Source organism: Alligator sinensis, unplaced genomic scaffold (genome assembly GCF_000455745.1).
Source record: "Alligator sinensis unplaced genomic scaffold, ASM45574v1 scaffold1499_1, whole genome shotgun sequence".
Classification (NCBI taxonomy): Eukaryota; Metazoa; Chordata; order Crocodylia; family Alligatoridae; genus Alligator; species Alligator sinensis.
The window spans coordinates 1,105,096-1,124,533 of record NW_005842494.1 but is presented as its reverse complement, the minus strand read 5'-3'; the positions used below and the strand labels follow the sequence as shown (position 1 = coordinate 1,124,533).

The 19,438-nt window shown below is 45.3% G+C and overlaps 1 protein-coding gene across 1 annotated transcript in view; it reads left to right on the top strand.

Moving 5' to 3' along the window:
* Positions 1-7,672: 7,672 nt before the first annotated feature.
* The window catches only part of LOC106722612 (complement receptor type 2-like), a 21,521-nt gene continuing 9,755 nt past the window's right edge, over positions 7,673-19,438 (top strand). Inside the window, exons 1-8 of the mRNA XM_014523487.2 lie at positions 7,673-7,927; positions 9,728-9,827; positions 11,272-11,357; positions 15,634-15,843; positions 16,439-16,618; positions 17,278-17,493; positions 17,834-17,869; positions 18,523-18,583. Coding sequence (XP_014378973.2) covers positions 15,672-15,843; positions 16,439-16,618; positions 17,278-17,493; positions 17,834-17,869; positions 18,523-18,583 — 665 coding nt within the window. The 5' untranslated portion in view covers positions 7,673-7,927; positions 9,728-9,827; positions 11,272-11,357; positions 15,634-15,671. The remainder of the gene's footprint in view (positions 7,928-9,727; positions 9,828-11,271; positions 11,358-15,633; positions 15,844-16,438; positions 16,619-17,277; positions 17,494-17,833; positions 17,870-18,522; positions 18,584-19,438) is intronic.

Here is a 19,438-nt window from a genome sequence, read left to right as displayed (position 1 = left end):
GGGCCGCGGCTGCCGCGTGCGCCCCTAGAAGTGTCACGGCCTGGCTCCTGCCGGGCGGGCGGGCGTGCGGCCGAGACCCGTTTTGCTCGTGTGACACGGGCGGGGCGCGTGGGGCGGCTCGCTAGTGAATCGCGCCATGAATGTAAGGTGCACCAGGGCTACGAGACGGCTCCTTGCCCGCTGGGCGTGTGTACACCACCCGCCCGGGGACCAGCGCTAGAGTTGGTACACCGCTTCCAAGCACTGTCTAGCAGGCCGGCTCTTTGAATCCCTGGATTTCATAGCTGGGCCCCTTCCCCTGTGCGGGTGAGACCTGCCTGGGAGCCGGCTCTGGAGCTTTGTCAAGCACTGGATGTTTGGCAGACCCCCCCTGCCCTCAGCTACTCATTACACATATCATGTGAAGCCCAGGCCAATTGCACAATTGACTCCGGCCACACGTGCCAAGAGATGATTGCGCCACGGACGTAACTACAGCTTTGAAAAGAGCCACGCCTGTGTGAAGGTAGTCCTTGAAAACAGATAACGGTTCCCAAGCTGGTTTCTGTCATTGATTTGAACGTGCAGCTGAGCCCAGAGACTCCCTTCTGTTGCGTGGTAGTGACTTGGCCCACGCGGGCTGTCTAAACGTGTCGTGTGGCTCACCAGGGAACTGTGTGGCGTTTATAAGGTGGAGCCAGGGGTAAGAAATAGCTCTTTGCCCTGCGGGTTGCTCCACCAGCAGCTCTTATCCAGCCTGTTGCATGGCCCTGCTGTGCGTTCGTATGAAAGCGGCACGGAAACCAGCTTTAGAGTTGGTACGCTGTTCTCAAGCACTATCTAGCAGGTTGGTTCTTTTAATAACATACCAAAGGTCTTGATTTTCGACACGGTAGGGGTGGCGATACTCTCATGACACGATAATGAAAAGGCTCCCTAGGTATTTCATAATGTCTGTGAAATATCTGGAGCCTTTTTATTTTATTTTTTTAATCGTGTCATGAGAGTATTGCCATCCCTACCGTGTCAAAAATCAAGACGTTTGGTATGTTAATCATGAGATGCTCCGTTTTAACCCCCCGGCTTCTCGCACGTGTGCCCTGAGCAGCCCCCCTACCCGCTGCAGCCCCAGGCTCGGTGCTGACCTCTCCACGGCTGGGCCCTGCCGGGGCTTCCGGGGACTTTGTGGCTGGTTCTGGCCCAGTTGAGCGCAAGGCGCGCCAAAAGAAAAAAATCCCAAGATTTGAGTTACATCCTGAGATCAGGAGCCTGTGATTTCTAAGTAAAATTAACTCTTAAGTTGGCATTACTGTGATAATTACTTTGCATGTGTGGCCAGTTTAAGTATGTTGCATGACTTGCCAGTGAAGTGCGTGGTGTCCGTAACGTGTAGCACATCATGCCACAGCACCGACCAGCATCGATAACCTCGGAGGTGCTGACTGAAGGAAGGCTGTTTCTCTTCAAGCCTGTCCAACTCTCTGCTGCTTCCTTTCCTGGGCAGTGGGGAAACCAGTCCCTTGCTGTCCTTTTAACCCAGGGATGCTCCAGCTCCCTGGGGGGCCTTAAATGAGTTGGTGTCAAGGTGCCACACAACGTTGGCACTGTTAGGTGCGTGGACACGCTTCACAAGGGAAACCTAGGGATTTCCCATAGGAATCTGGAGTGTCAAAAGCTTTCTGCCTGTCGTGGTCTTCCTGAGTTCTTTGCCACACACAAACTGCTCTGTTGTTTTGTGGTCAAAAAACAAGGGAAAACTAAGAGCAGGCGTCTTCCAGGGGGAGCCTCCAGGCTGCCCAGGGATGCCGCAAGTCTAAGGAGGGTACGTTGAGCCTAAAGACGGTTGAGAACCTCTGCTTTAAACCGTGGCTAAACCAGCTAACTGTCGTCTTAATACGCTGGTAATGAACGAGGAGAAATATCAAGGAACAACTGTGCTGTTTGTTCGAAATTGCCTCATCCGAGTTGGTATCTTTTTAGATTCTTGGGGGCGGCGGGGAGTCTGTCTGTTCCTATTGCCCCGTGAACCTCCTTGCTTCTCAAAAGCCAGCTCTTTTTCATTGTAAAGCTTTGTTCTATATTAATGGCAGCATTACTTAACTACAGATTCATTCATTGCAAATTTCTGCCTGTGTCCATTTCAGTGAGACTTGTTTGCTGGCCTCAGTCCTGCTCATACCACTTCTAACAAGAGGGCCTCTAAGCTGATTCAATCAGCTACTAGATAAAAACATCAAAAAGCCCCACTGAAGCAGGTGAGCTATGCAGACACTGGGCAAGCCGGGTCAAAGTGACACAATTCCTCTTCTGGTCACACGCTCCTCGTTGCAGGAGTGTGCAAAGCTGGAAGTAAAGGGCTGTTTTTACATCTCTACGCTGCCCAAAACTATTTTTGTAGTAGTTTTAGGACACTAGCTTTCCATTTTTCTTAGGATCACATCATGCAAGTTAGGGGTACTTGAACCATGGCAAGAGGCTGGTCACCCGAGTTTGAATTGTCCGTTGGGGGCCTGCCAGTCACCCAGTGATGGGCATTTTTGGTGCCTGGTCTGCCTTGGTGAAAGGGCACGTTCCAGATCATTGTGCCTGGTCTTGTTCCTTCTCTAAGTTTGTTCAGAGGGTGTGTGTAAGGGAGGCCGAATATTTTCCCTGGAAGATGTTATAAGTCTCAACCCCTTTGGTTTTTTGAATGTTCTATCCAGAGAAAAGACCTAGTTACTGTGAATTAATCTGCTGTTCCTTTCCCTATAGAATAATCGCTGTAATACTCCATCTACTGGCAAATTGCTTTCTGTTGTGGAACACTGCTTTTATACAGTCCGGTTTGTATGAGTAGATTGGCCAGTGAGTTTCATAAGGGAGCACTGTCAAAAGGGAAGACGTGGAACTGCTGGAACAGAAAGGAACAGCTCAAGGAAAAAGAAGGGGAGAGGAAAAAACAGCAGTCATGGGCTAACCTTTAAATAGATGTTTTTTAATACCTTTTGTGTTGAGCAGAAGCTTCTTGTTTCTCATGGGAAAAAAAAATAGCAACCAGCAGTTAGATGCATAATTGAATTATGGGGGCAGTTATTGCTAAAAATTGTGTGCCATAGTAATGTACATTTTCGTGGTAGGGATATCTTGAATATAATTCAGTCATTTTGTTTCAGGTTTGTGTCAAACCTTTGCTACTCATCGGTTAGACAAATATAATGTGTATGTGTGGTCTGCTTGCTGCATTTCACTAGTTTTATGGTGTCTTCTATGTGTGGGTACATTTTGGGGGGGACGGTGGAAGGCTTGGATGTTGCCACTGTAGAGTCTTGCTCGGCTGGTCTGTGTCTTCCGCTAAGTTATGTGTTGAAGTGCCTTCCTTAATCAGGGCCAGTCCTGCCCAACACTCGTGCCTGACTGCATCTCTGCTTTCCACGTAATTCATTTATAATCTAGTTCTGACTGGAGGTGGGTTTCTCTCCCGTCTGTTGATATAAGAACTTATAGCTTGACATCCTTCAGCAGTGACTTAATAGTTTCGTTTTTATTTTCTACCATATGCAGCCAAATCAAGTCATGTGACTGTATTTAATGACAAAATTTAGAGTTCAGAAATCAAAGACTGTGTAAATAAAATTTCCTGGTGTACCAGGAGTGGAAACCTTGGGTAACAGTCAGTGACAGCTGAGCATAACGTGTATGTCAGGATGTCATTGTTTAACTGACATATAGTAAGCAATATTTAAGTTGTAATTATTAAAATAACATTAGGAGTTGAGGCGGTGTGTTGGGGGCAGCTCCTGCTGCTGCGTGCACCCCTGGGGGAGGCACAAGGGGCGTGTGCTGCCTTCCCCCCTGCCCCCAATGTGTGTGCGGGGCAAGAGCAGGCTGCTATTGTGTGCTCAGGGCTGGGGCTCCTCCAGCTTCTTCCCAGCAACTCTTCTCAGGACAGACAGCAATGCCACTGGGACGGGAGCTACGGGGGGGCTACAGCCACCCCAAAATTCACCATAGCCCCTCCCTCCCTACACTGCTGGCAGCCCCGCCTGGTCTGAGCACGGTGGCCAGGAGGAGGCTGGAGTATCTCCGCCCCATGCGCTCAACAGCAGCCTGTCCTCGCCCCATGCACAGATCCAGGGGACACATGTCCCTGTGCCTTCTCCGGGGGTACATGCAGCAGCAAGAGCCGCCACCCCTGGATGAGCTGCAGCTCCGTTTCATGTCCCACCCCTGCCCCTTCTCTAGCCCCAGCCCTATCACTGTCGGGGCCATGATCTGCTCCCACCCGTGCCCCTTTGCTGCTGCTGCATGCCCCATCTTTCCCCCCACACTTTCCCCCAACAAACTTACCAGCTGGACACTGCTCTCCAAACTCCTGAGCTGCACCCCGGCCGTGTGCATGGCAGGTGCATGCAGCATTTATTGGTGACATTATTGGCTACGCCAGCCAAAAAATGCTGATTGCCGGTCTGATATGCAACCAAGATGTCCAGCCTCTATTGTCCAGTATTCCTTTGGCTGTTTTTGCTAGTGCCCCTTTGTGTGCTTTGTTTAAGGCTTCAGGCCATGATAAGGATGTTAGATGGCCAGATCCCACTGAAGCTCTGAGGACCTTTTAACAACTCCAGCCTCCATACCAGTCAAGATGTCATTTGTTTCCTTGCTTCCCGCTAAAGTTACTGTTCTTTTCTTTGATAGGTGATTGCGGCCCCCCTGACAGGTTACCCTATGCAGAGCTAGCGGATGCGTTTAAAGATAAGACCACCTTTTCTGTTGGGAGCTCTGTGCAATACGTTTGTCGCCCAGGATACAGGAGAGACCCTTCCTTTGAGGCCGCTCAAACTTGTCGTGCAGGTTCATCATGGTCAAAACCTGAAAAATTTTGTATAGGTAAGTTCCTTTCCCCCTCACTCTGTTGTATCGGAGAGAATGAGTCAAGTAGTTGCTTTTAGAGTGGATTGAGCATTTTGTAAGAGTTTAATTTGGGAATAAAAAGGGATGCTGATTTGTCCCTTTTCCACCAGAGTTGCGCACATGTGAGCTGTTATTGTTTTCTGTCTGTCTTTAACAATCATCCTAAAAACAGACTTGATGTTTTCCATCAAATATAAACTGGACACATGTGAAATGCGGATCTCGCTGAAGTCAGTGGTAAGCTTATTGTCTAAATAACGCAAGAGTATCACTTGGTAAATAGTGAGATTCCGGGAGTTAAATGAGAGATGCAAAGAGAGACAGTGCCTTGGTGATATATCTGTACTGCTATAATGGAAATTTGGTTTGTTTCTCTTGCTTTCCCTTCCTGTGCAGACTAAGGGGTACTACACTTTCTGGAGGGGGAATATTTTGACTGGAGTATAACTCAGTAGCTAACATATCCTTGCAGAAGGTAAAAATGTGTTATGTATAGTGACTGCCTTATGGGGTAGAGCAGGAAAGTAAAACACAAAGCATTGAATTTGTGAAGCTGCTCAAGCACCCCAGTGTGGTGGTAATGGACTTGGAAAAAGAAAATGAATGTCAGAATTCTGTGCTGGTCTTGCAGCAGTGTGTCGACGTTGATCAGGATGCAGGAGTGAAGCAGGGGGAGTGGATGTGGTCCTAAGTAAGTTAAAGTAGTTACATAATTGATGAGACTGGAGACCCTAAGTTTGAGAACCATTTACTTTCTTATGCCTGGGTTTTTCTGAACACTAAACCTTGCACGTTTGCCCAGGTTGCTGTGTTTTATAAGGGTAAGCTTAAGGTTAATGATCCATTTTTGAGGTCATTTACCAAGACGTAACTCCCTTCTCCCCTCTTTTCAAATGTAGAAATATTCTCCCAGTATCTCTTTTTCTGTGTGCATGGATATCGGGCTGTTCTGGGATTATGCCACATGGTCTTAGGTGCACAGTTACTGTACTAATACTTTTGGGTGACAAGCCGTCTAGACCACTACCATTTGGTGCAAAAATAACTTGGAGTATAACCAGTTTATACTGGTGTGACAGCAGGGTGCCTGGAACGTAGCTGAATTACGAGGTGGCATTCTCGTGACTCGAGTGGCTCAGTCTAGGGGACGTGCTGTGCTTGTTGAACCTGAGCAAGTAACCAGCATCTGTTTGAAATAAATGCTGGGAAGAAGTGGGAGTGGGGGAGAGGAAAGTAGGCACTTGATTACAGTCTGTTTCAGTCCAAGGGGCTTACAGCTTAGAAATCTGAAATCTATGAAGTGTGAATGCTGCATTTTGCAAAAGAATACATGAGAAGTGTGAATGCTTGTGTCAAGGAATATTTGCAGGAGGAGAGGAAGACTTGGGGTGCTGGAGAGTAGAAGAGGGAGTGTGGGGACAGGTAGTTGTTGGGGTTCAATTTGGGGGCATCAGGGTGCTGAGATGGGGTGTTTGGGAGTCTGAGTAGGTGGGTTTGTGTTGGGAGCTATTTGTCAGCCCAAGAGGTCTGCCACCGTGTGTGTCAGGTCTGTGGAGGCCTGAGCCTCTCTTCCTTTTTCCTTCCTCCATGCAAGCTGGAGATCAGGTCCTTTCTGTCCCTGCAAGATGCAATTTAATGGAGTCTGCTCCACTGGGGAGGGGTCTGACCCCCCCACGCCCACCCCAGGGGGAGTTGGGATCTGGGGATTCCTACAAGAAACTGAGATTCAGATCTTGGAAAACTAGAAAGTACGAAGTGACAGTACCTTATGGACACTTAATTCCCATCTTTGTTCCCTTTCAGCGAAGCTCTGTGGTCATCCAGGAGACTTGCCAGATGGTTCCGTTCATATTGAGACTGATCTTAGTTTTGGTTCAACAGTGACATTTTCTTGTAATGAAGGGTAAGGATTTCAATGAATGCTTTTCCTTCTTTCTCTCTCATACTACTGTGTTTTTTTTAGCTAGCATTAAATTAATACTTAAGCTTTTATTAGAATGTTTTATACTTAGAAATTTCTGAAGGCTGTTTGTGTTTTCTTGAGAAGTCTGAAGTTATACTTGTTTTGTATGTCCGATTCGAAAAGGTTGAGTCTAGTGGGTTTGTTTTTTTGTGCTCTTTATGGCCTAATTCATAGGTTCATAGACTATAGAGTCGGAAGGGACCCAGTGGATCATCGTGTCCAACCCCCTGCCCCAGGCAGGAAAGAGGACCGCGGTCAGATGACCCCAGCCAGGTGGTTGTCAAGCCTCCTTTTGAAGACCTCCAAGTTAGGTGACAGCACCACCTCTCTTGGAAGCCACCCTTATGGTAAAAAATAAATTCCAGACTGGCCACCCTTATTGTAAAAAATTTCTTCCTAATGTCTAACCTACCCGTTCCTTGGGCCACATTCCCTCCCCTGACGGGGCAGTGCCTGTCCCTGCCTCTGCCCCAGCCCCACTCCCTCCCTCACTGTGGAGGCCTCCGTCTGCCCCGGCCATGCCCCCCGCACCCTCCCCCGCCCCGACTTACCGGCAAGACACTGCTCTCCAAGCTGCGTTCCTGACCGCATGCATGTGTGTGGCTGTGTGCATGCATGCAGCATTTATTGGTGACATTATTGGCTACGCCAGCCAAAAAATGCTGATTGCCGGTCTGATATGCAACCAAGATGTCCAGCCTCTATTGTCCAGTATTCCTTTGGCTGTTTTTGCTAGTGCCCCTTTGTGTGCTTTGTTTAAGGCTTCAGGCCATGATAAGGATGTTAGATGGCCAGATCCCACTGAAGCTCTGAGGACCTTTTAACAACTCCAGCCTCCATACCAGTCAAGATGTCATTTGTTTCCTTGCTTCCCGCTAAAGTTACTGTTCTTTTCTTTGATAGGTGATTGCGGCCCCCCTGACAGGTTACCCTATGCAGAGCTAGCGGATGCGTTTAAAGATAAGACCACCTTTTCTGTTGGGAGCTCTGTGCAATACGTTTGTCGCCCAGGATACAGGAGAGACCCTTCCTTTGAGGCCGCTCAAACTTGTCGTGCAGGTTCATCATGGTCAAAACCTGAAAAATTTTGTATAGGTAAGTTCCTTTCCCCCTCACTCTGTTGTATCGGAGAGAATGAGTCAAGTAGTTGCTTTTAGAGTGGATTGAGCATTTTGTAAGAGTTTAATTTGGGAATAAAAAGGGATGCTGATTTGTCCCTTTTCCACCAGAGTTGCGCACATGTGAGCTGTTATTGTTTTCTGTCTGTCTTTAACAATCATCCTAAAAACAGACTTGATGTTTTCCATCAAATATAAACTGGACACATGTGAAATGCGGATCTCGCTGAAGTCAGTGGTAAGCTTATTGTCTAAATAACGCAAGAGTATCACTTGGTAAATAGTGAGATTCCGGGAGTTAAATGAGAGATGCAAAGAGAGACAGTGCCTTGGTGATATATCTGTACTGCTATAATGGAAATTTGGTTTGTTTCTCTTGCTTTCCCTTCCTGTGCAGACTAAGGGGTACTACACTTTCTGGAGGGGGAATATTTTGACTGGAGTATAACTCAGTAGCTAACATATCCTTGCAGAAGGTAAAAATGCTCCATGTATAGTGACTGCCTTATGGGGTAGAGCAGGAAAGTAAAACACAAAGCATTGAATTTGTGAAGCTGCTCAAGCACCCCAGTGTGGTGGTAATGGACTTGGAAAAAGAAAATGAATGTCAGAATTCTGTGCTGGTCTTGCAGCAGTGTGTCGACGTTGATCAGGATGCAGGAGTGAAGCAGGGGGAGTGGATGTGGTCCTAAGTAAGTTAAAGTAGTTACATAATTGATGAGACTGGAGACCCTAAGTTTGAGAACCATTTACTTTCTTATGCCTGGGTTTTTCTGAACACTAAACCTTGCACGTTTGCCCAGGTTGCTGTGTTTTATAAGGGTCAGGATAAGCTTAGTGATCCATATTTTAGATCCCCCCTCCCCTTGCCTCTTTCCAAAATGTAGAAATATTCTCCTAGTATCTTTTTGTGTGTGTGCCTGGATAGCCGGCTGTTGTGGTAATACGCCACATGATCTTAGCTGCCCAGTTACTGCACTAACCCTTTTGTGGGGAAAAGCAGTCTAGACCACTACCATTTGGGTGAACAACAAACGCACAGTATAACCAGTTGGTATGACAGCAGGATACCTGGAATGTAGCTGACCAGGTGGTATCCTTATGACCCGAGTGGCTCAGTCTAGGGGACGTGCTGTGCATTTAACCTGAGCAACACCCAACCAGCATCTGTTTTGAATTGGATGCTGGGAAGACACCTGGGGGGAAAGCAGGCACTTGATTACAGTCTGTTTCAGTCCAAGGGGCTTACAGCTTAGAAATCTGAAATCTATGAAGTGTGAATGCTGCATTTTGCAAAAGAATACATGAGAAGTGTGAATGCTTGTGTCAAGGAATATTTGCAGGAGGAGAGGAAGACTTGGGGTGCTGGAGAGTAGAAGAGGGAGTGTGGGGACAGGTAGTTGTTGGGGTTCAATTTGGGGGCATCAGGGTGCTGAGATGGGGTGTTTGGGAGTCTGAGTAGGTGGGTTTGTGTTGGGAGCTATTTGTCAGCCCAAGAGGTCTGCCACCGTGTGTGTCAGGTCTGTGGAGGCCTGAGCCTCTCTTCCTTTTTCCTTCCTCCATGCAAGCTGGAGATCAGGTCCTTTCTGTCCCTGCAAGATGCAATTTAATGGAGTCTGCTCCACTGGGGAGGGGTCTGACCCCCCCACGCCCACCCCAGGGGGAGTTGGGATCTGGGGATTCCTACAAGAAACTGAGATTCAGATCTTGGAAAACTAGAAAGTACGAAGTGACAGTACCTTATGGACACTTAATTCCCATCTTTGTTCCCTTTCAGCGAAGCTCTGTGGTCATCCAGGAGACTTGCCAGATGGTTCCGTTCATATTGAGACTGATCTTAGTTTTGGTTCAACAGTGACATTTTCTTGTAATGAAGGGTAAGGATTTCAATGAATGCTTTTCCTTCTTTCTCTCTCATACTACTGTGTTTTTTTTAGCTAGCATTAAATTAATACTTAAGCTTTTATTAGAATGTTTTATACTTAGAAATTTCTGAAGGCTGTTTGTGTTTTCTTGAGAAGTCTGAAGTTATACTTGTTTTGTATGTCCGATTCGAAAAGGTTGAGTCTAGTGGGTTTGTTTTTTTGTGCTCTTTATGGCCTAATTCATAGGTTCATAGACTATAGAGTCGGAAGGGACCCAGTGGATCATCGTGTCCAACCCCCTGCCCCAGGCAGGAAAGAGGACCGCGGTCAGATGACCCCAGCCAGGTGGTTGTCAAGCCTCCTTTTGAAGACCTCCAAGTTAGGTGACAGCACCACCTCTCTTGGAAGCCACCCTTATGGTAAAAAATAAATTCCAGACTGGCCACCCTTATTGTAAAAAATTTCTTCCTAATGTCTAACCTAAATCTGCTCTCCACTAGTTTGCACCCATTATTCCTAGTTACTCCCTGGGGCGCTCTGGAAAACAGCGCGTCCCCAATTCCCTGCTTTCCTCCCCTGATAAATTTATAGGCGGCCACAAGGTCACCCCTCAGCCGTCTTTTGTATAGGCTGAAGAGATCCAGATCGCTCAACCTCTCTTCGTAGGGTCTTTCACAGAGACTACTAATCATGCAGGTGGCCCTCCTCTGAACCCTTTCCAGATCCTCCGTGTCCCTCTTGAAGTGTGGCGCCCAAAACTGGACACAGTACTCCAGTTGCGACCTGACCAGTGCTGCATAGAGGAGGAGCATCACCTCCCTCGATCTGTTGGTCATGCATCTTATATTTACATTTTTCAGTTACAGCAGCCTTTTTCAGTTTACCCAAAGTAGTCTTTGTTCAGGCATTATTATTTTTTAATTTTAATTTATTTAGTTTTTTGGGTTTTTTTTAAATTCCAAGAGCTACTTATAAAAATCATCTTTGTTCCTACCAAGGAACATTTTGTGGAATGAAATGCACGGAATACAATCTTAATAGCTTTTTTGGTTTCTCTAGATCAGTGTTTCTCAGCCTTTTTACACTCAAGAACCCCCTGGACTGACTCAAGGCACCCCTTGGAAAGTGCTAGCTCTTAGCTTTTGCTCTTTTTTTTGCCTAAAATAAAATAGATCGGTTTTTCTTTTGCAAAGAACTCAGAAACACCACGCCTATGGATTTTTGTTGGAAGTCTCTGGGTTTATCTTGTAAATCGTGTTTGCGTGCCTGACTATGCTAATGTTGTGTGGCGCCCTGTGGGTGGCACTCATAAAAAGGATCTCAAGAGAATTGCAGCTTAAAACTTGCTGCTCCTCCATTTTGTTGGTGGAACAGAAGTATATCTATGTGTATCAGATGCTGAGTGGGAGCTTCCAGTAACTTATTTGAACGGGTTTCCTTTTTCTCTCCTACTTAGGTACAGATTAATTGGAAGATCATCAGTTCAGTGTGTGATTGATGGCACTGGTGTTCGTTGGAGTAACGAAATTCCAGAGTGTACACGTAAGTGAACTATATCATAGATTTCTAGGGTCGGAAGGGACCTATTGGATCACTGAGTCCAACCCTCTGCTCTGGGCAGGAACGAGCGCTGGGGTCAAGTAACCCCGGCCAGGTGCTTGTTTAATCTCCTTTTGAACACCTCCAAGGTAGGGGAAAGCACCACCTCCCTTGGAAGCCCATTCCATATTTTGACAACCATCACCATAAAGAATTTTTTCCTGATGTCCAATCTAAATCTGCTCTCCTTCAGTTTATGGCCATTGTTTCTAGTAACCCCAACAGGTGTCCTGGTAAACAGAGTATCCCCTATTCCCTGCTGACATCCCCTCTCCCCCCGATGAGTTTGTACACAGTCTTAGCCTTCTGTCATGGAGGCTGAAGAGATTCAGGTCCCTCAAACTGTCTTCGTAGGATCGTACCTGCAGGCCCTCAGCTGTACAAGTAGCCCTCCTCTGAACCCTTTTCAGGTTACCCACATCCTGCTTGAAGTGTGGTGCCCAAAACTGGATGCAGTACTCCAGCTGCGGCCTCACCAGTGTTGCATAGAGGGGACGTATCACCTCCCTAGACCCGCTTGTGATGCACCTACTAATGCAAGAAAGTGTGCAGTTAGCCTTACTTATTACCTCGTCATATTGGCAACTCGTGTTCATTTTTGCATCGACTGTGACTCCGAGATCCCTTTCTACTGATGTCCTACTTAGAATGGCTCTTCCTAGTCTGTAGGTGTGTTGGTGATTCTTTCTGCTCAGGTGCAGCACTTTGCACTTATCTTTGTTAAATTGCATCCTATTCAGATCTGCCCACTCCCCCGGTCTGACTTCATCTGCCTGAATTCGCTCCCTACCCTCTAGTGTGTTTACTATACCCCATAGTTTGGTGTTGTCTGTGAATTTGGACAGAGTGCTTTCTAGACCCTCATCTAGAGGTGGTGGTTGACGGAAGTCAATTGTCATGGTGCCCTGTGACCAGTGGGGTCCCTCAAGGCTCTGTGCTAGGGCCTATATTGTTCAACATCTTCATTAATGAGGTGGACATTGGAGTCAGAAACGGGCTGGCCAAGTTCACCAATGATACCAAACTTTGGGGTAAAGCATCCACACCTGAGGACAGGAGGGCGATCCAGGCTGACCTTGACAGGCTCAGGAAATGGGCGGACGAGATCCTGATGGTGTTTAACACCAAAAAAGCAAGGTTCTCCACCTTGGGAAGAAAAACCTGCAGCATCCTTATAGGCTTGTCAGTGCTATGCTGGCTAGGATGAACATGAGCCTTCAGTGTGATGCTGCAGCTAGTAAAGCAAGCAAAACGCTGGCTTGCACCCATAGACTCTACAATCTATGAATCTGTGCTTCTCAAACAAATCCCAGGATGTCATTCTCCCCTTGTACTCGGCCTTGGTGAGGCCGCAGCTGGAGTACTGCATCCAGTTTTGGGCTCCACAATTCAAAAAGGACGTGGAGAAGCTTGAGAGAGTCCAGAGAAGAGCCACGCACATGATCAGAGGTCAGGAAAACAGACCTTACGACGACAGGCTGAGAGCTATGGGGCTCTTTAGCCTGGAAAAGCGCAGGCTCAGGGGTGATCTGATGGCCACCTATAAGTTTATCGGGGTGTTCACCAGGATCTGGGGGAACGATTGTTCACCAGAGTCCCCCCCCCAAAGGGATGACAAGGTCGAACAGTTATAAACTCCTGCAAAACCGTTTCAGGCTGGACATAAGGAAATGTGTCTTTACTGTCCGAGTCCCCAAGGTTTGGAACTGCCTGCCATCGGAGGTGGTTCAAGCACCTACTCTGAACGCCTTCAAGAAAAAATTGGATGTTTATCTTGCTGGGATCCTATGACCCCAGCTGACTTCCTGCCTCTGGGGCGGGGGGCTGGACTCGATGATCTTCTGAGGTCCCTTCCAGCCCTAATGTCTGTAAATCTGTAAAATCCAAGTCACTGATGAAGGTATTGAACAGTACTGGTCCAAGGACAGAGCCTTGGGGTCAGAGGCGACCCGAGCAGAGTGCGGGGCCTGGGGCAGATTGGCCCTTGTGGGGCCCCACCCCGCTTCGATCCAACGGGCCCCAGACCCAAAGAAGCTGCCACCTCCAGCAGTGGGTGGAGGGGGAGGGGGCGGAGGTAGCGAGCAGCTGGACATGGAGCTGGTGCTCTGCCCAGCTTCACACCACCGCTCCTCTGCTGGGCTCTGTGGGGTCCCCCAAAGTGCGGGGCCTGGGGCAGTTGCCCTGATTTGACCCCACCCGAGGGATGCCCTTGTTTGGGGGACATCACTGCCCACATCTCTCCAGGTAGAAACCATCCACCACCACTCTCTGGGTACATCCCATAAGCCAATTTTCCATCCACCTGACTGAAAAAATCTAGGTCACAGCCATTTAGTTTGCTTGTAAGAATTGGGTGCGACACCGTCAAAAGCCTTTTTAAAATCCAAGTAAATAACACCTACGTCGACTCCTACATCTAAGCACTTTGTGACCTGGTCATAAAAAGAGACCAGGTTATTCGGGCAGGATCTGCCTGCTGTAAACCCATGCTGGTTGTCCTTTAATGTTGTATTACATGCTGGCCCCCCACAAATGTGATCCTTAATGATTTTTTCTAGGGTCTTGCCAAGAATAGAGGTGAGGCTAACCGGCCTATAATTTCCCGGGTCCTCCTTCCTCCCCTTGTTGAAAATAGGGACCACATTGGCCCTTTGCCAGTCTTGTGGGACCTATCCTGCGTGCCACAAGCATTCAAACAGTTGCGCCAGTGGTTACGCTATGACACCAGCCAGTTCCTTTAGTACCCTTGAGTGGAGATCATCTGTTTATACATTTTAAGAGCAAGTTCTCATTGTGCTCTTCTATGCCAGAGGTAAACTGTACATTAAAGGAAACAGGTAACTATAGAAAGTAAAGTAGCTTCTTAACTGTTTTTTACAAGCTGTTGGATGCATATGTGAAAGAAGGACTGGAGTAAGGCTGTCCAGATTATGGTAGCTAATGTATATGGGCTAAATTTAAACTTTTATTGAAGGTTTTACCTTTGCAAACATTTACCTTTTGAATGATCCATCACAGTGATTAACTTCTGATTAATGGATGACTGGAAGTTGTGATTAAAGTGTCATATTTAATCAGAAAGCAAAGTCACATTAATACAGTAACTTTTGTTTGGCAGTATTTTCCATTGAGCATATATTGCAGATTTTTAGTCCTATAAAGTGATAAGATACAACCTTGGCATCATTGCCTGAATTTTTCATACAGAAATCTTTTATCCCCTAAGACTGTGAGATTCTCTATAGAATTTGTTTGTATCGCCAGTAGATTCTCATTTCATAACTAGTTTCATTTGCAAATAATGTTAACATGACTCTGAAGCTTGTTTTGTTTTGTTTTGTATGTTTTGGCGGTTGATGTGTTAGGGAGCTAAACTTAACCTTGTGAGGGAATATTACAGTGGTATTTTAGGAAAACATTTATTCCGTCCTTTAAGGGTATAAGTACTTCACATTCTCAGAGTTTACTTTCTCAATTTTGCTTTTTTATGGAAAATGTTATCACAGAAATGTTAATACAATACCGTTTGCTTTCAGTTCTGTAATGAAAAAGAAAGTGTGTGTTGGTGTTCGCATTTCCTGTTCACATTTCCACATTTCCTGTTGTTGATCGTAACAGCATTACATTTATCGTCTAATTATAGTAGAAAAATCTGCATTATGAAAAGCTGATGCCCTTTCAGGTTTTTCTATTAACAGTTCATGAATGGGTTACACATGTCTGCAGTGAAGTTAAGTTTTTCTAAGCTAGCAACTGCTGATACAGATTCAGTGTGTTTAAGTTTTGTTGCCAGCGAGAGCTGCTCTTCAGCCCCATTTTTTACCTATCTGGCATCTCCTTTCTTTATCATGCCATTACTGTAAGAATTATACATTTACATTTTTTCTCTATTCTTTTGGATATTTTTAGTGGTGTCCTAGCTTTTTCTTCCTTTTCTTTTTTTTTTTTTCTAAACTAAGACAGCGTATCAAAGGTGTCAGTTGATCTAGGGGAGTTGCTGTGTGTAACAGGTATTCTTAAAATGATGTCAGTTCACATATAGCTGATATCTTGGCAGTTCAGTCACCTTAAAAAATATTGCAGGAAAAATTGTTAAATCTGTTGTAATTGTTTGAACTTGCCTGAATGACTGCACTGTTGCTTATAGATGTTGTACCTTGTAAATTTTGCTGTGGCTTCTTACACAACAGTTTTTCTTCTTTATTTTAATATCCTGCAGCAATTCCATGTTTACCACCTCCAGACATAGAAAACGGGATGCACTCTGGTGAACAGGAAGATTATACCTACGGGGCATCGGTAACTTACAAGTGTAATGTTGTGCCGAGAGGTTCGGTCCCTTTCTCACTTATTGGGGAGGCAACTATTCACTGTAGTTCTGATGCAGAAAAAAATGGAGTTTGGAGTGCACCTGCTCCTCGATGCAAAGGTGGTTCATTTTATTTTTGTTGTTGTTTATTCTTTGTATTCATCTTTCTATAGTGAGAAGCTTTTGAGTTTAGTGATAAACTGGGGTCCTGGTTTTCCCTAATAAAAAAAAATCACAAATTCTCTGATAACCCTCAAATCCACGATTAAAATCTAAGGCTGCCCTAACTACAGCTCCTGCTCCCCCAGGCTTTCTGGAGGGAGCCCGTGCTGCCTGGGCTATGGGGTCAGAGGATCTGGCTCCCTGCCACTACTTAATTATTCCTGCTTAACAATATTTTCAAGGAAAGATCCTTTTTCCTTCACTCTGCCTTTCAAAAATGAGGCATTTCTTGATTGGGTGCATGTTTTATGTGGGAGAAAAGGGCATTTATTTGCCTGTACTGTTTTGATCTTGATGGTGATACACTTCATTAGGGCTTATTTAAGACACTTGACCTCCGTTTCTTTCCTTGTCCAAGTCCTAGGAAATGTGTTGGGGGAATACACTTTAAATTAGGTTCACTGAAAACAAAAACCTGTTCGTGGTGTCTGTAAAATAAAAGTGCTGTCTACAAATGTTTCAGAGCTTCCTGTTCTTTGATACTTTCTTTCAGTGGTCAAGTGTCCAGAGCCAGCAGTTCCAAATGGGAGAAGAGAAACTGCATATTCACCTAACTATATTTATAGAAGCAGAGTTATTATGAAATGCCTTCCTGGCTTCGTCATGATTGGAAGTGATGTGATTGAATGCCAAGAGGATAATACCTGGCATCCTGAATTGCCAGTTTGTCAAAGTAAGTATGAACAGAAATTGAATTTCTCATCGGTGGTGCAGTGAATCCTGCACAGATTGTTTGAATCACAAAGTCAATGCCTTGTGTCACCGAAACCAGCAACTAGATGACCTGAGGAATGAAATGGTTGACTAGCGAATCTGTTAGAGCTGAACTGTGACACTGATGTGAACTGTACTTTTTTGGGGAGGATATATTTTTGGCCAGTTGAAAAGTACCTTTCTGTGTCAACCCTTGTGGGTTTGGAGATGGAATTTTGCAGGTTGTGTACTGTAAGGTGACATGGGCATGTTAAACCTGCACAATGTCAATGAAAATATAACTGTTTATCAAATATCAAAATAGTGTTGAGAGAGTACTCCTGGTGTATTTGTAAAAGTGCCTATAAAGTACCTCGAAGTATAAGTTAAAGGCCAGTGATCCTCTCAGTGGACAAATGCCATTGCAAAGTCGCTAAGTAAATGGAGATGATAATAGTTTGGCATTTAGTGTCAATTGATGCCCTACCTGCTTTTGGGAGGTTGCCCACGGCATGCATAGTTGTCCATTTCTGGGGTTGTTTTGTACAAGCTTGCAAGTATAAGTTCAGGTAAGAATCCTTGAGTTTTCTTTGCGTGTTAGGCTGAAAAAGAAGTGGCTTTTTCTGTTTTCACTTCCAGTTATCCCAGCCTCAACTCCTGCTGCAACTGTCCCGCTCATTGATCATGGAAAAATAATTGATGGACCAACGCCACCATATTCTGTTGGAGATAGCATTACAATTGAATGTGATCCAGACTACACACTACATGGGGAAGCTAAGATTCAGTATGTTGGTGGAAATCAGTGGAAGCCGGGAATTCCATCGTGTCACTTAAAGGAGGGGTTAAGTACAGGTAAGTAAAAACAAGCAACTGTCAACGCACACAAACACAAATGACTCCCTTTTGTGTGGTCCTGTAATACTGTCTGTGGGTCAGAGATTGCTTTGCTTGGGGTGGGGTGGGGGTGGGAGGACGCATTCCCAGTTCTGAAAAATCATTCATGCTAGTTTCTTAAGGAATTTTTTTTAAGGATTTTCACGTGTCTTAACGGATTTTCTCTTAAATCCACAAAAAACATTTAGTTTGTAGGTTATAAAGTCAAAATAAATATATGTTTCCCCTAGCCTGTGTAATTAATTGGTATGCATGCCATTTTTATGATGATTAATTCACTTGCCTTTTTTTATTTTAGGTGTAATCATCGCCCTCTGTGTTGTTATTATTTTTGGTAAGTAATTTTATTTAAACTGAATAGGAGATGCACCAAAGCCTGTTTTTCTTCTTACCTGTTTATGGAGAATAGCTACTTTTCACTTGATTGTGTGTGATTGTAAGGGTGAACTGGCAATTTTGCCTTTCAAATGCATGTGTATCGGGAAAGTGCGCGTGCATTCCTGAAAAAGAAAAGCAAACCACTTGGTTTTTCTTAGCAATGTAGCAGCCTCAATTTGGTGTCTGCCTTTTGCATGGGAAGGAGGGGAATCAATAGGTGAGAGAACTTAAATTCCAAGGCAGGTTTTCACTTTTCCACAGTGTTTTGCTGCATTCTACAAAGAACTAGAATGATGTGGGTTCTGAAATAAAAGATTATCTCATGGACTGACATCTCTTCCTTGCCCCGTTTACCCAACATCCTCAGACCACAGGGTGCATGATTTTAGTGTTGTGGAGACACTTCTGAGCAAGGAAAAGTTTTTTGTTAAAGCAGGTTTTAGTAAACATTCGGCTGTGAGGAAGAGCTGCGTGAGTCTGTGATTAAACAGCTACAGGCCTTCTCAGGAAAGTCACAAGGGTCCCTCCCAAAGCGCTACAGTCTGGAAATGGCCTGTTCTGTAAGTTAGTGGTGAGCCTGACGTGGGACTGTCTTGGTTTTTCTTCAAGGTGCCATTGCGGCGTCAGTAGCAGGATATTGCGTCTGTAAGAAATTACATTCACGGAAAAGGTGAGTAAACCGTGATCATCTCTTACTGTCTTTGCTTTGGTATTAACGAGTGCTCCAGTATATTGAGCTTTACCAGCTTCTGTTTTTAAACACCCAAACACATCAGAAGAGTTCTAGTTTTGTACCTGCTGTCTATGTAAAGTTTCAGAACATATGCAGTCCTTCGTTGCTGGCTTCTGATCGTTACCCCACTGTTAGCTAATTTATACGGGTTTACTGCAGTGCAAAGTGTTAAGTGCATTTAAGTTGGATTTGTGTGAAAATCGCTGCTATTCTTGCATGCAAATAGTCAAATTATACTGGAGAGTGAGCTACCCTTTTGTCTGTGCATTGGCTTCGGCTCAGTCCTGAGGGGTATAGTGTTAATATGCTGTACTGATTCTGCTGTGAAAGGGGTTCAGTGCACAGTCCTATCAGTCTGGCTTCTTTCAAAACCACAACATTTGCGAGTCTTTCATGATTTGCTTCATTATTTTCCCTCCTGGCTTTTCCCAAAGGGTATATTGGAAAACATCTTATACTGCTTTTTTCTGAGGGGCGGGCGGTGGTAAGATATACTTATGTAAAGCTTAAGTCTTATGCAGGTGGTTTTCGGTCTTTTATGCATTTTGCAATTTTGTTCAGCCTGGGGCTTAAAAACTTTCTCTTTCAAGTCAGTGTACCACTTGGAAAGGTTCACAGTTACTTAGTAGGATGTTTCTAATTGAGTCTAGAGATAAATTTGCTGCTGCCAAAGGGGTTACTGGCCCTTGTCACATGTTTGTGAGGAAGAATCCATTTCTCCAGTCCACTGTCTTAGATGTGACACCTACATTGCTAACTTCTTAATTATAACTTGTAATTCTCAGCATGCAG